This window comes from Anoplopoma fimbria, chromosome 1 (genome assembly GCF_027596085.1).
Source record: "Anoplopoma fimbria isolate UVic2021 breed Golden Eagle Sablefish chromosome 1, Afim_UVic_2022, whole genome shotgun sequence".
NCBI lineage: Eukaryota > Metazoa > Chordata > Actinopteri > Perciformes > Anoplopomatidae > Anoplopoma > Anoplopoma fimbria.
Window position 1 is genome coordinate 18,934,376 of NC_072449.1, and position 13,745 is coordinate 18,948,120.

General features: G+C 42.3%; 1 protein-coding gene across 2 annotated transcripts in view; it reads right to left on the reverse strand.

Annotated features, from left to right (window-relative positions):
* Positions 1-13,745, reverse strand: part of rsrc1 (arginine/serine-rich coiled-coil 1) — a 112,936-nt gene that overhangs the window by 88,243 nt on the left and 10,948 nt on the right. For both annotated transcript variants that reach the window (XM_054603107.1, XM_054603116.1), the window contains exon 4: positions 3,241-3,489. In XM_054603107.1, coding sequence (XP_054459082.1) covers positions 3,241-3,489 — 249 coding nt within the window. The remainder of the gene's footprint in view (positions 1-3,240; positions 3,490-13,745) is intronic.

Consider the following 13,745-nt stretch of genomic DNA (forward strand, 5'->3'; position numbering starts at 1 on the left):
GGAGCACCAAGTTGCCTGCTGTCATACTAGAGGAGTGTTAAATGTTTAATGACGACAACACCACACACAAGCGTGCACGCACACAGAGTCGGTGTCAGGGTGCCGCTCCGAGGGGCCCCTCTTTCATCCTGACAGACACTATAAAGCTCCTGAGCCTCTTCCCCACCCCGCCATCAACATCGCACCGCTTTACTCCTCTCCTACCACCCAGCAAGGAAACATGGATGTAAATGAGGTTGGTGTGTGTGTGTGTGTGTGTGTGTGTGTGTGTGTGTGTGTGTGTGTGTGTGTGTGTGTGTGTGTGTGTGTGTGTGTGTGTGTGTGTGTGTGTGTGTGTGTTGAGGATCAGGGGCTTACATAAAGACCCTACCCCCATCACCATTAAGGGTAGAAGAAGAAGAATGGAGAAAAAAAAAAGGAAGTGGCTTGTCATCGACAGGAAATACTGCAGAAAGCTGTGTTTTACATATTCCTGAAACCTCTCACTCCTTGTGCCTTTCTTCTGCTGAAGAAACTCTAAACTCCTGTGGGAGCCACTGGGGAATAACAGGAACATCCATGTCAGTCACTTTCTGGACGATGATAACATCATATCAACGTCCACAGATAGACCGACGTAGCTAGAATTTTACACATGCATTTTACTGCAAGTGTGGTGATGGAGACAATTAAAGTCAAAATAAAGTGGGAAAAAATGTATCTTGCATCATGTCCCAACATATTAATTAATCTAAAATGAACCACACATTGCAATATAGTGTACTTTTATGTAATCACCACAATACTTTGACATGTTTACTGATTACGCTACAGTGTTAAAGTGAATGTAAAATTAATGTTTAAAAAAAAAAAAAAGTTTCTACAATGTTACCTCAACCTAATGTGTTTCTTTCTCTAACTGATGCGTTGATTACAGAAGCAAGATCCTCAAAATGAATTGTGAGCAAAAAAAAAAAAAAACTGTATGCAATACATTGTTATGAAGATTATTGTTAAATTTCCCAAACCTAAAGAGCGTGGTGCATGTAGCAAACAGTCAAGAAACAATCTTCAATACTCAGATTTAAGGAAACCAATGCATTTATTTGTGCGTATGTGTCATCTGGTATGATGGCAGGTCAGCACCACATGGTTTAGTCAAAATGGTTCCATCATCACACCTCCGGAGTTAAATTGGAAGGCCAGATAGGAGGATAGGCAGTTTGAGATATATTAACGCTGCCACAGGTGAAAATGCATACACGCACACACACAAACCCACAAACTTACTACGTATATCACAAACTTACACACACACACACACACACACACACACACACACACAAGCACACAGACAAGCTAAAGCGGGGTCAGAGATAAAGGAAGAGATTCCTATCGATGCTGAAGGATATTGAAGCCTTAATAAGAAAATAGATATAGTCGGCTGGCCGTACATTTCACTGTTAGCTTTATTTGTTTTCCTGATACAGATCTAAGGAAAGGCAATATGTAATAGTTTCAAATAAATGGAGCACTTTTCCTTTAAAAAAAAAAAATCTCCATGTTCGGTTCACACAGAGAAGTCTTGAGCCCCAAGGTCTTCATTGATGACCAATAAAGCCTCCATAAGAATGAAAGAAAGTAGTGGTAAATATATTATGAATATCAACACATCTGTTCTATCTTCTAGTGTACTAAACTTACAAATCATTATTTAAAGATCATTTACATTTACAAATTGTGTAAATCTAAATAAACAAGAAGCCATAGCTTGAATAATATGTGAAAGCTTAACCCTTATTTATTATCCTGTGAATGTTTCCCTCGGTTGTATCTGTGCATAGTACTTGCAAAATACATTAAATGAGTTGGGTTAAAAAAAATATCAGTTAAGATTCACTGTCAAAGTTTCATTTTTTCTCAATAATTTGCATTTACTTAGCTTAATGAGATGCAGCACAAACACATTTTCCAGAACAAGTGCTGTGACAGTTTGACAGTGGTGCACAAGCAAAGTTTAAAAAGTGTCCTTAGATGTACTGCATTTTTTGTCTCACGACCGATGCTACAGTGATGAGTTTCATCATCAGATTGCACAGTTGCATCCAGAATACATCTGAGGAATGGAGATCATTTTCAGTCGGATCAAACATTTATGAAATCCTAAATTGACATTTTGCTATTACTGCATATTTCTGTTCGTAAAATTCAATGAAATGTTTTCTCTCAGATAAGTTTATGTGCAAAGTATTCAAAGTTTCATTTGTTTGAAAAACCAAATAGCAGCGTTATCAACCTGTGTTGACCTTTGGATGTGAATTTACACTTTACAATCTGTGAATTTAATTGTAAAATAATCTGTTTACTGACGAGGGCCAAACATAGACTGTACTATGACTTTCGATGCAGTTCACCTGGGAGGCTTAAAGCTCTTAAATGTACGTGTTTTAGCACAGCAGCAGGTCTGCACCACTCATGGGATCCACAGTCTGATACACACATCTGTGCCATTCGATATGACAGACAACAACTGGGTTCCAGTCATATTACAGTGGCCTCAAATCACATTAGAGCACCCCGCACTGGGGAGGTATTGAGGGTGCTATTCCGGTAGAAGCAAAGAGAGGCCTCTAAGGTAGTTAGACCTGTAGTCGAGTGTACCACTGTTTAAACATCCACTCCTCTAAACCTGTTTCTTGTGAGTATTACAGCCTTTTGAAGACATAAACTTGCAAGTGGAGATGTCATACGCCAACATTTCTCACCTCAATAAGGAGGTCTCATTTATTGTTTTCCTTCTTGGTATAAGCACCAAAGAGATCAGAGATGCATATGATATTGTTATGTTTCTAGACTTATTGCAGCGGGGTGAAAAGTGGAGTTAAAGTCATCAGACGTCATCTGGTGACCCAAACATTCTCTTAAAGCTCAACCTGTGCAGCACTCCTACCTGCCATCTATCCTTATTTCCCCAAGACGTCTTCTCTTACAAGAGGGAATCATATCGCATCACTAGGCCACTGTAGGCTGGTGCTTGATTGCAAGGGGGAATGTAGGAAGAAAGGGGAATGATGGATTGATGGATGGAAGGATCAAGTGATGGATGGACAGATGGAGGGGCTGAGACCGAGCTCCATATTTAAGTCTGTATTATACTGACCAACATATTCTGTACCTATAGTTGAGATTGAGCTGTGCCAACCCAAAGCTTGTTTGGTGTGTTCATGTATGCATCCGTGTAAAAAGTCGTTTGTCACTTACGCCTTTTTGACTGCTTTGTCCTTCCTCTTGTCCTCTCTGTCCTTGTCCTTGTCTCTGTCTCTTCCTCTGTCCCTCTCCTTGTCTTTCTCCCTCTCCCGGTCGCGGCCCTTGCGCCGGCTCCGGTCCCGATCTTTGCTGTGGCTCCGGCTCCTCCGGCGACTGCGGCTGCTGCTTCTTTTGCGGCTTTGGGTGCCTCGTCGGCCGCGACTGCCGCTCTTACTGCGAGACCGCCGGTGGCGAGAATGAGACCTAGAAGAGAGATAAAAGACAAAACATAGAACCACAGATATTTAAACACATTTGTTACTTTTTCCTCAACAAATAAGAAGTAAAATGCTGGTAGTTTTTTCTCACAATTGAGCCTTCAAATACTAATGCAGTTTTAAACATCTCCAATCTGTTGGTGAGCCCACATTGGCTTAGAGCAAATCTGTTCTGAGCCAATGTGGCTGAGAATGTTTTACTTAGCTGTCAGTTAAGCATGTGTGCGACAACAGTGATAGGAAGCGGGCATAGTGGGAACAATGGAGTGTGTTCCCACTGAGGAGAACACATTTTGTGGATGCATTGCAGTGCAGGTGATTCAGTTCATTGTTTGGAGACATACATCTATTGCTATTTTATTGTAAAATAGTCACAATACACAAGAATCAGCTAATGCTAGCTTCCAACTGAAGAAAAAGTTTCAGTAAACTGCAAACTTTTATTCCTAAATTAATATAGCATTTATCTTTTTATCGCTGCCTAAATCTGCTGAAAATGTGTATTTTTGCCCTCACCATATTGAATTCTTGTTCAAAAGACTTGCATACCCTTTGAATCATCTGCAAATGAGTTCCATCCCGATGTGAGACCAACTTTCTGGAGACGGTGACTTTACATCAACACGTACTAAAATTGGAATGTTCTAATTGGTTAACAGAGCTTAAAATAAAACTCACTAGGATCAAATTTTCCTTGAGTGAACAAATTCATCCTTCATTGGATGGACAGTTATGTACAATCACACACACACACACACACACACACACACACACACACACACACACACACACACACACACACACACACACACACACACACACACACACACACACACACACACACACACACACACACACACACACACACACACACACACACACACACACACTAGAAATGGAGCCAATTAGAGGCGGGCTCAGAGGAAAGCCTGTCCTCGGTATTGATCCTGACACTGGCCCTCTGGTCTCAAAAAGATTAACAGTGGGAGATTAACTTTGTTAGTTATGACACACAAACACACACAGTAACACACACGTCATTTAAACATCAACAAAAAGTGAATTGAAAGTGTAACTCATGCTTCAATATTGTGCCATACACAGAAACACAAATTACCAAAACATAACCGCTCATTTATGTGTCAGTGCACATGCCTCTATTAACTCAGACAGGATCCTTCAACATATTCCGCTTGTGTGCGTGACTGTGTGTGTGTGTGTGTGTGTGTGTGTGTGTGTGTGTGTGTGTGTGTGTGTGTGTGTGACGGCATCTTGTGTCAGTGTACATGAACGTGTGTGTGTGGGAAGGACCATGATTTGAAACCCCAGTAGAAATCGGCAGCTGAGATGCCGTTATTTTCCATCATCTATCATTTTATTGATTTGTCTATAAAAACAGTCAAACCTGCTGTCCACGAGCTTTATTGCTTTCCCCCCTTTATTAGTTTGCAGTTTGGGACATCCAGAGCTGTCTCACTCCCGACAGAAAACTAATCATTTTCTTCAGACGCCTGTCACCATCCTAACAGACAACACTCTGACAACTGTTGCAATCAATTAGGCCGGGGCAATCCTGATCACTGGAGACTAGCTAGCTCGTTGAAGTTTTTTTTTTCTTCCAAAACCACAGTGGTTCAATGTGCAGTGAGTAAACCTATTTCATAAGCAAAGGTCAGACACTAACCACTAGCATTAAAACAACACCTGTAATGCATACAGTACACAGGCAACTCTGAAAGTTTAGTTTTGTGTTCTGGTTACAATCGGGTCTTCAACCTGTGATTTTTTCATTAGTGGTTAGTCTGCAGATTGTCAATCATTCAATAAAGGAAAAGAAAATAGTGCCAAAATGTGCAGCCCGTTGTCCAAACCCAAATCATTTCAACTGTCACCGGAAAACAAAAAAAAACACATTTTAAATTTCTGAAAGTCAAAAATAGGGCTGCAACTTATCGATTATAAAGCCAGTTATTTTCTTGATTAATAATTTTCTCTATAGAATGTCAGAGAATTGTGAAAAGTGCCTGCTATGGATTCAAAAAGTTTAAGATTCTATATTCAAATAGTTTTGTTTAACCAAAAGTCCAAAGTCCAAATATATACAGTTTATAATCAGATATGACAAGAAAACAAAGTCATTACATTTGAGAAGCTTTAACCAGCTAATGTTTTAAATTAGCTTTTTTTTTTTAATGACTTCATGGATTAGATAATAGTTGAAGACTCATTGATTAGTCTCAGCACTCCTCTTTTATCTGTATTAATAACTTAACTCATAAATAACTTTTCCCAGAGAAAAGCCAGTCTCATTGCATTGTGCAGAACAAATACTAAAGCAGGAACCGTGGAGTGATGATCAAAAATAATCATTATGGCATCTGATTCAGAGGCAGAGGTGAAAGCAGCCATCAGTTACGGGACCATTTGATTTAGCATGTTTAATATTGTTTACTGGAGCTACGATAAGGCTTGTCAGAGAATCACAGCTAATGGGGGGAAAAAAAGCAAAGGAAAAACATTGGCATTTTGGGGGTTTGGAGTCTCCAAGTGAGATAATCCATCAATGGTCCAGACAGACCTTGGAATGAGCGAATCTATGTGTTGACAATGCCTGCGTATGTTTGTAATCAACAGTACATGAGGGGAAATACAACAGAGTTGCAGTGTTCCAAACCAAAGTCTTATATTTAGAGCCAAGCAAATTGTGGCCAGAAGCAGCAGATGCAATAAACACAATCTCACCCCTCTCTCTCTCTCTCTCTCTCTCTCTCTCTGTCTGTCCCCCTCTCTCTTTCTCCCTCTGATGGCAGAGAAAACAGCCCACTTCTGGGGTGTGCAGCAAATTAAATTTACTGTAGTTAATAGAGTGAGCCTATGCTGCTAAATGTCAATTTCCTGACCAAGTCCTTCCCCTTGGAGAATGATTAGCTAATTTGGGCTGGGGATAAATGGGCTAATGCAGGACACACACAGATAAACAGACACAGTTGGACCCCATGCCAAGCCCTTTCCCTGCTTTACATTTTATTGGCCTTATTATCTCCAGGGGAAAATGGGTCTCCCTATGGCCTAAACATATTTTCATTTCTAATAAAAAGCCCTTGCTGGTTGCCCCCTCGTACAAACCTCCCCCCCTCACCCACCCACCCACACACACACACATACACACACACACATATGCTGCCCCCTCACAGCCTCCTTCCTCCATTCCCTCGTTTCACAGTCCAATCCATTAAATCGGAGCTCTGCAATTGGCCGGGACAGTCTTCCTGGTGAATTATCAATAGAGTAATTATGCTGCATGTTGGGAGCCGGGCTGAAGCTTATCGCCGCTGACCCCCCCGGTGCGCGCCAGGATATGATCCCTCACCACAGCCCATTGGGGTAATTATGTGGTTGGGTGTGAAGCTGGATGGTGTGTTACCCTTATCAGTCTGTATTCTATTTCTGTTTTCATTGAAAATTGGACATTAATGGCGGCTACGCGATACCACTAGTGTCAGATACAGGTGAGCGTCTCCAATGGAATCTGACCCCATTTAAATCATTATTCATACTACGCAGCGTAGGGACGGGGAACACATGAACACACACACACACACACACACACACACAAAAAGACCAATTATCCTCACTGTTCCTTTAACCTTATCTTCCACATATTCATATTGTTTATTGTTTCTTCGTTTCCCCGACCAACACCCTCTGTCAGGAGGACAAAAACAAAGTTCATGTCCATATTGTATTTGTCCTGTGGCAGAAAACACCAGACAGCGAGGGATTTTCTCAGTAACCCCCCCGAGCGGAGTCCCTGTCTATGAGGCCAGTGTGGCACAGCAGTGATTAATGACAATGTAACTTTAACCCTATCGTGTTTCAGTGGACGCTGAGGGCCGTGACCCCGGTCTGACCAGAGTCTTTCTTACCCCAAAAAGCTAGAGAAGAGGGCATACAGGTGTATTATTATGTTGCAAAATGGCCATCTGTTTTCTGTCTAGATATTGTAATGATGATAAAGAGTACATATTATCATAATAACAGGGGTAGGATTACATGTTGGGAGTGCTTAGTTGAATTTTAGCATCTTACCATCAAGGCCAGCCTCTAAACCACCACGCTTCACTGTACAATTGGTCGTTTTTCATTATTCTTTCTAAAAACCTGAAACATGACTCTGCAGTTGTCTGTGCATAATTCATTTTAAGCTTAAGTCTAGGAATGTAAAGTGAAAATGTATCAATTGTCATTCTAACAAAATGATTTATTTAACAACTACAATTTATGAGTCGCCACCCAACGTTCTAGGTGCACTTACCCAATCATTATCTAATATTTGTAAAATAATGTGGTAGTCAATCTTCACAAGAGAGTACAGCAGCAGGCACACAGCTTAAAGAATGGAAAGAAAATGGCAATATTATGTTTCAGCTTTCAGCCAGGGGAACAGGTGTACAAGACGGATGCAACTATTAAATGTAACTAAAATCACAATATGCCTTTAAACGATATTAATGTAGAAAAATACAATGCAAAATTATAGCAGTTTTCTGGTTAACTTCTTGTGGATAGTGTTTTATAACTACTAAGAAGTCGTTTTGAGACCCTCAAAATTATTTAAAATCTTTTAATCTTTTAATCTGTTATTTATTCTTTGTATCAACAAAATACTGTACTGCACAGCCTCAACCAACCCACCCTGCTGTGGTACCTATCAAGCAAAGGTAAAACCTTGGATTTGAGCACTCTCCAGTCCCCCCCCCCCCACACACACACACACACACACACACACACACACACACACACACACACACACACACACACACACACACACACACACACACACACACACACACACACACACAAAGACTACAAAAAAGCTTGCCAGTGGACTTTTCCAAAGCAATAGACAGATTAAAAAAAGAAACGGGCCTATTGAAAGTGAGAAGATCCATATTTGAAGAACTTCATTAATGCGCTGTTCCCCGCAGAGTTATTTCCAGTGACAGAGCACACAGCAGCAGCTTCATGTTCAAGTTAAAAGTCACTTTTTCTTTTTTTCTGCCATTTCAATGTGTCTAAAAGCACCTTGAGTGAGCAATGTGCATTTCCTGCTGCCAAAAGACGTGGAAAACAGCTGTTCCTGCCCGACGCTGCCTGCTGAATGGAATGCAAATATGTTAACCATCCAGAATTTATTACTTTTGAGTGCTCTTCAAACGCAACGGCAGACACAAGTTTAATTTATGATATTCCTCTAATTATGAGAGCTGTTGAAATCATTTCCCAAGCTGCTTCCTCCTTCCAAGCAGCCACAGTATCTGTTCCCTCGGTTCACAGTACAGGCACACACACACACACACACACACACACACACACACACACACACACACACACACACACACACACACACACACACACACACACACACACACACACAGACTCAGTCATCCACCATTCACACCCACACTAAAACAGAAATCACACACACTAAAACACACACACACACACACACACTAAATACCACACACAAGCAATCGCTGTAAAAGTCTCTGATTGTGAGCACAATTAACACAGCAAAGACAGAGCATGAAAGATTTGCAGAAATGTTTTTTCTCCGTCTCCCTCTGCTTCATAAAAGCAATGTTTAGATTTTTCATAATCTTCAGTTTGCTTTTAATTTAGCAGTCGTCAACACAAACGTCTGCAATGCCCTGCTACGCTGTGAAGCAGAAATGAGACCCCATGCAGGCCACCCACTCACTACACCCCCCCAGCGCAGTACCCACCCACCCACCCACACCCACACACACACACACACACAGTTACAGCCACAAGCCACAAGGTCAAGTCATTTAGCAGAGTTCAAAGGCCTTCACAGACCCCTCAGATCTATATGAACCTACAACGGCCAGCCGCCGATGAGGGAAAAGATGGCTTTCTGCAGCAAGACGTGGTCTCCCTGTGTGTCCATGCACGTGTGTGTATGTGCATGGACGTGTGTGTGCGTCGCTGCATGCCCATGTGTTGATTACCCGATGTCTTCATTGGCGCATATGCCCAGTGTCACTCAGCCTCCTCATCGCAATCCTAAACTTGGCCGTCTGGTGTGCGCCGGCGACCTTTGACCCCCACGCAGCCGAAGCTCGACATGACACCCATTAGCAGCTGGAGCCGAGGGGGCCCTGGCTCAGTCACTCAGCCCAGACACAAGGTCAAGTGAAGGTCACACTTAGACTAGGTGCTAACCTGCCAACTCGCTCACAGCCACTCAGGCTATTGAAACCCACACTTTTCCCTCCTTTCCATCCATCACGGCCCCGGAACAATTAGTTACGCAGAGTAAAGAGAGAGTTGTTTTTGGTTGTCATTGCCTCCATCTGTAAGAGGGTGGAAAAGCAGGGAGGGAGGAAAAAGTTGAAGGACTGTTGGAGGAGGAGAGGGAGTGCAGAATAGACGAGGGAGGACAATAAGTGAAGGACAACAGGAGACTGTGGTGGGAGAAGTAACACTAAGATAAAAGAGAAAAAAAAAGTAGGGGGTTTAAGAACAAACAGGGTAACAAAAAAGGGGGATAATGAAAAAGAAAAGACTGGGGACTTATGGAGAGGACAGAGCAGACAGCCGAGCTTCACATCAAGCTGGCTCCAATTAGCAGGTGTGCTCTCAGACGCTCGCTCTCCCTCTCTCTCTCTGGTCAGGGAAGATGTATTTTTCTGCCTTTTATACGCACGTATTTATGAAGTGGTAGGAGATCTGAGGGCCCTTAGCATAACAGCCTTTTATTGTTTAAATGTGGACTGCTCGGCCCCGTGTGCTTAAGTGATTTAGGAACCTCACAACTCCAGTATAAGAAAAATCATAAACGCTGAGACAAACCATGTGGGTGGACTGTAAAAAGGCACCGAGGAACGGGCCGACAAAAAGCAGACACACATTCCACTACTAAAGGGAAACTACACTTAATTAAACACCCAAGTCACAACTGGAATAGCGCCCTGTAAAAAACTATAAGTTTCCCCCTCTTCAGTGGAATAACATTAAGTTGTCTTCTGACAGAACAGAGGCTTGTCTCATAAAGAAGTTTCTAAAAATCTTTTTTTTTCTTTTTTTTAAGAACTCCTGTCAAGATTGAACAAGGAGGAGTGTGTGAGAGAGAGAGACGAACACGGGAAAGAGAGATCAAGAAATGAATAAAAAGAGAAACACTTCACCCTCTGAGGGGGAAAAAGCCTCTCCCCTCCACTACATCTGTCGCTTCTCGAGGTCTACGTGTCCCATGCACGCAGTTAGAAGTAGCCCACAAAGAGTCAAATTTTACCTTTTTTTTGCGAAGCATAACACCACTTTGACACTGACCAGTTTTTGAAACAATAAACACCGACATATAGAGCTTTTCTGGCCAACACTCTTGGAAAACTGTCACAGAAAATCCCTGCATTCATAGGTTACATGTTATGGGATCACAATATATTGGAAGCTGCTTTAAAAACATCCAAAAATCTTTAATCTCTCCAGAAAGTTACTGCTGATGATTTAACCTGCTCTGCGCTGTTGTAAGCTGGATCCAAATTATGCCACATGTTACAGTGATGGCATAAATTGTCATTAATTACACATGTGCAATAGCACATGAGAGACAGGCTGCACACTTTGTTATCCCACAATCTGTGAATGTCGATATCCAACAGAGTTAACTGAGAAATCTGGCAAACTTCCACGCTAACAAAACTGTTGACTGCATTTAAAATAATGACATTTTTTTCCTGCTTTGATTTCAAGCCAAAACTGCTACGTCGGGTTCTCTGTTCAACCCGTCACAGAAGTCTGCTCTTTGTTCAGCCAATCGTACGACAGTTGGCCACGTATCCTTTGGGCGATCCATCTATCTCCACTTCATCCTCATGTCCTCGACTCTGCCAAAACCCGAATGGATAGACGGAACAAAAAAAGGAAGACAAATTTCAAATAGAAAAACTCATGCGCATGCTGAGAAAGTGTTTCATTACTTTCAAAAAGATTGTCAAGGTTTCAGTCAAGGCGCACATGATCCTTGTTTCATTTCTCCGCCATTCTCTCTCATTTTTCTCATCTTTTTCCACAAATAAATTACTAAACGTGTGAGTGAAACCACATGCTTGTGTGCGTGCGTCAGTGTGTGTGTGTGTGTGTGTGTGTGTGTGTGTGTGTGTGTGTGTGTGTGTGTGTGTGTGTGTGTGTGTGTGTGTGTGTGTGTGTGTGTGTGTGTGTGTGTGTGTGTGGGTTCCTTTGCTTGTCCAAAGTGAACTGACAAGTGCAGGCAGTGGTTCCATTAGCTGGCAATTTGCTCTCAAGTTGTCTGGGAGGGAGAAGAGGAATGAAGGAGTGTTTTTTTGGCAGGACAACGCACATGGCTCTGCTTAGGACGAGTTAAGTGAGGTGCTCACACACATAATCCTAGGCCATGATTCAAACACATATTCGTAAAACATACACTCTCAAAAATGTATATATGACCACAGCCTTAACGGAGATCAATGCCTCAAAATCCTAAAAAAGTTCCATTTATTGTAAACATGCACATATTTACTGATAAACCCACTGATAAATGTGTGCTAAAAAGTCAACGCTACGTGTTTAATTATGAGTGTACAAGCATATTGTTAAGCAGACAAACTATATAAGTCCACACACGCTTCCTCTGAGACCCAGAGAACGATGGTGTCCATATTGTTTGAGCCAGAGCATAAGTAGAGTACAAGGTAAACACGTCTGACTGAGGTTTGTCCATGCATGCTCTCTTAGCATGTGTCTCTACGGACCGGCTCAAAACCTGGCCACTGAATCAGACACAGCACATAAACATACCTCCCCCCCTTTTGTGTGTGTGTGTGTGTGTGTGTGTGTGTGTGTTGTGTGTGTGTGTGTGTGTGTGTGTGTGTGTGTGTGTGTGTGTGTGTGTGTGTGTGTGTGTGTGTGTGTAGCATGTTTTGAGAGTTTTGAAAAGAAGAACTGTGGACAGACGGTTGCGTTTCTCCGTGCATAAATTAAGAGCAGAAGCACTTAATTAAAAAGGGGAAAAATAAGCAGAGATAAAATATAACTTTGCTAATCGGCTACTTTGCAAGGTGACCTCTGAGCGCACCGGGTGTCATTCTAGGACCTGCTGTCCTGCTGGGCGACTCGTACGGGGGGGGCAAATGTGCAGGTCCGGCTATGAGCAGCAGGCAACTGGTAGACCCCCTCCCCCTCCTCTTTCTGCTCTCTCTCTTTCTATGTATCACTGTCTCTCTATCTCCCCCCCCCCCCCCCCTCCTTCTCCGCCCAGAGTGTTAGTAGACCCAGGGCTCCTCTGCCGCTCCAAACAGTTCAATGACAACACACAGGGCCTGCCAATTAGAAATAATTAGACAGTCATTTCAGTGGCAAGTCTTTTTAAGTGCATATATAACGATGCAATGATGCTTATTAGCCGGCCTGAGCCGGCGAGGACCGGGGCCTCAAACGCTTTGGCGCGGGAGAAAATAATTATGCCAGTGATCACAAAGCGGGCTGCACATCTCTGTACTTCACCTCCACGCGTTTCAAAAATCCACTTCATTAGCTCCCGTAATTAATCCTCCATTAATTGCAGGAAAAGCCCAGTTTACCTCCCTTCGTTTCTAATTATCATCTTATAAATAGTTATGGTTCTAATTAATGTGTTCATTAGGCAGGATATTTCTCTCAAAGCCTCGCTGGGAGCCAAAGGTCCGGCTCGGCTCTCTCTGAAGCCTAACCAGCCAGAAGGTGAGGCCATCCTGCCTGCATTTGCTTTTATTTTACTACATTCAACCTCCTAATTGGCATTTAAAACCCAATTTGGAAGAACTTCAAGAAGCTTAAATAGGAGAGAGAGACAGAGAGAAGGCAGGAAGGAAAGAGAGAGAGATACATTTGGTGCTCATTTTCCTATGCCAGAGCTGAAAGCGTTTCTGTCTCCGTCTCACTCCTGGTCTGGCCAGACGGATGAGGCTTTCCACCGTCATAAAGTCAACACAATGAGGGCTGGTTGGATGTTTTAGTCTTTAGCATTATAGAGATTTTATTTGCAAAACATTGCAAGTGTGTCTGTACCAAAGAAATAACAGTGGGAGTGTCATACTTCTACTGGGTTCAGTCATCAAACAAAACAACATTCTGTCTTTCCGATATAAAGTGACTAGTCTGCTCTCTATGATACTAATATTAACCATAAAGATATGAATTCATACAAACAGCTTTTAA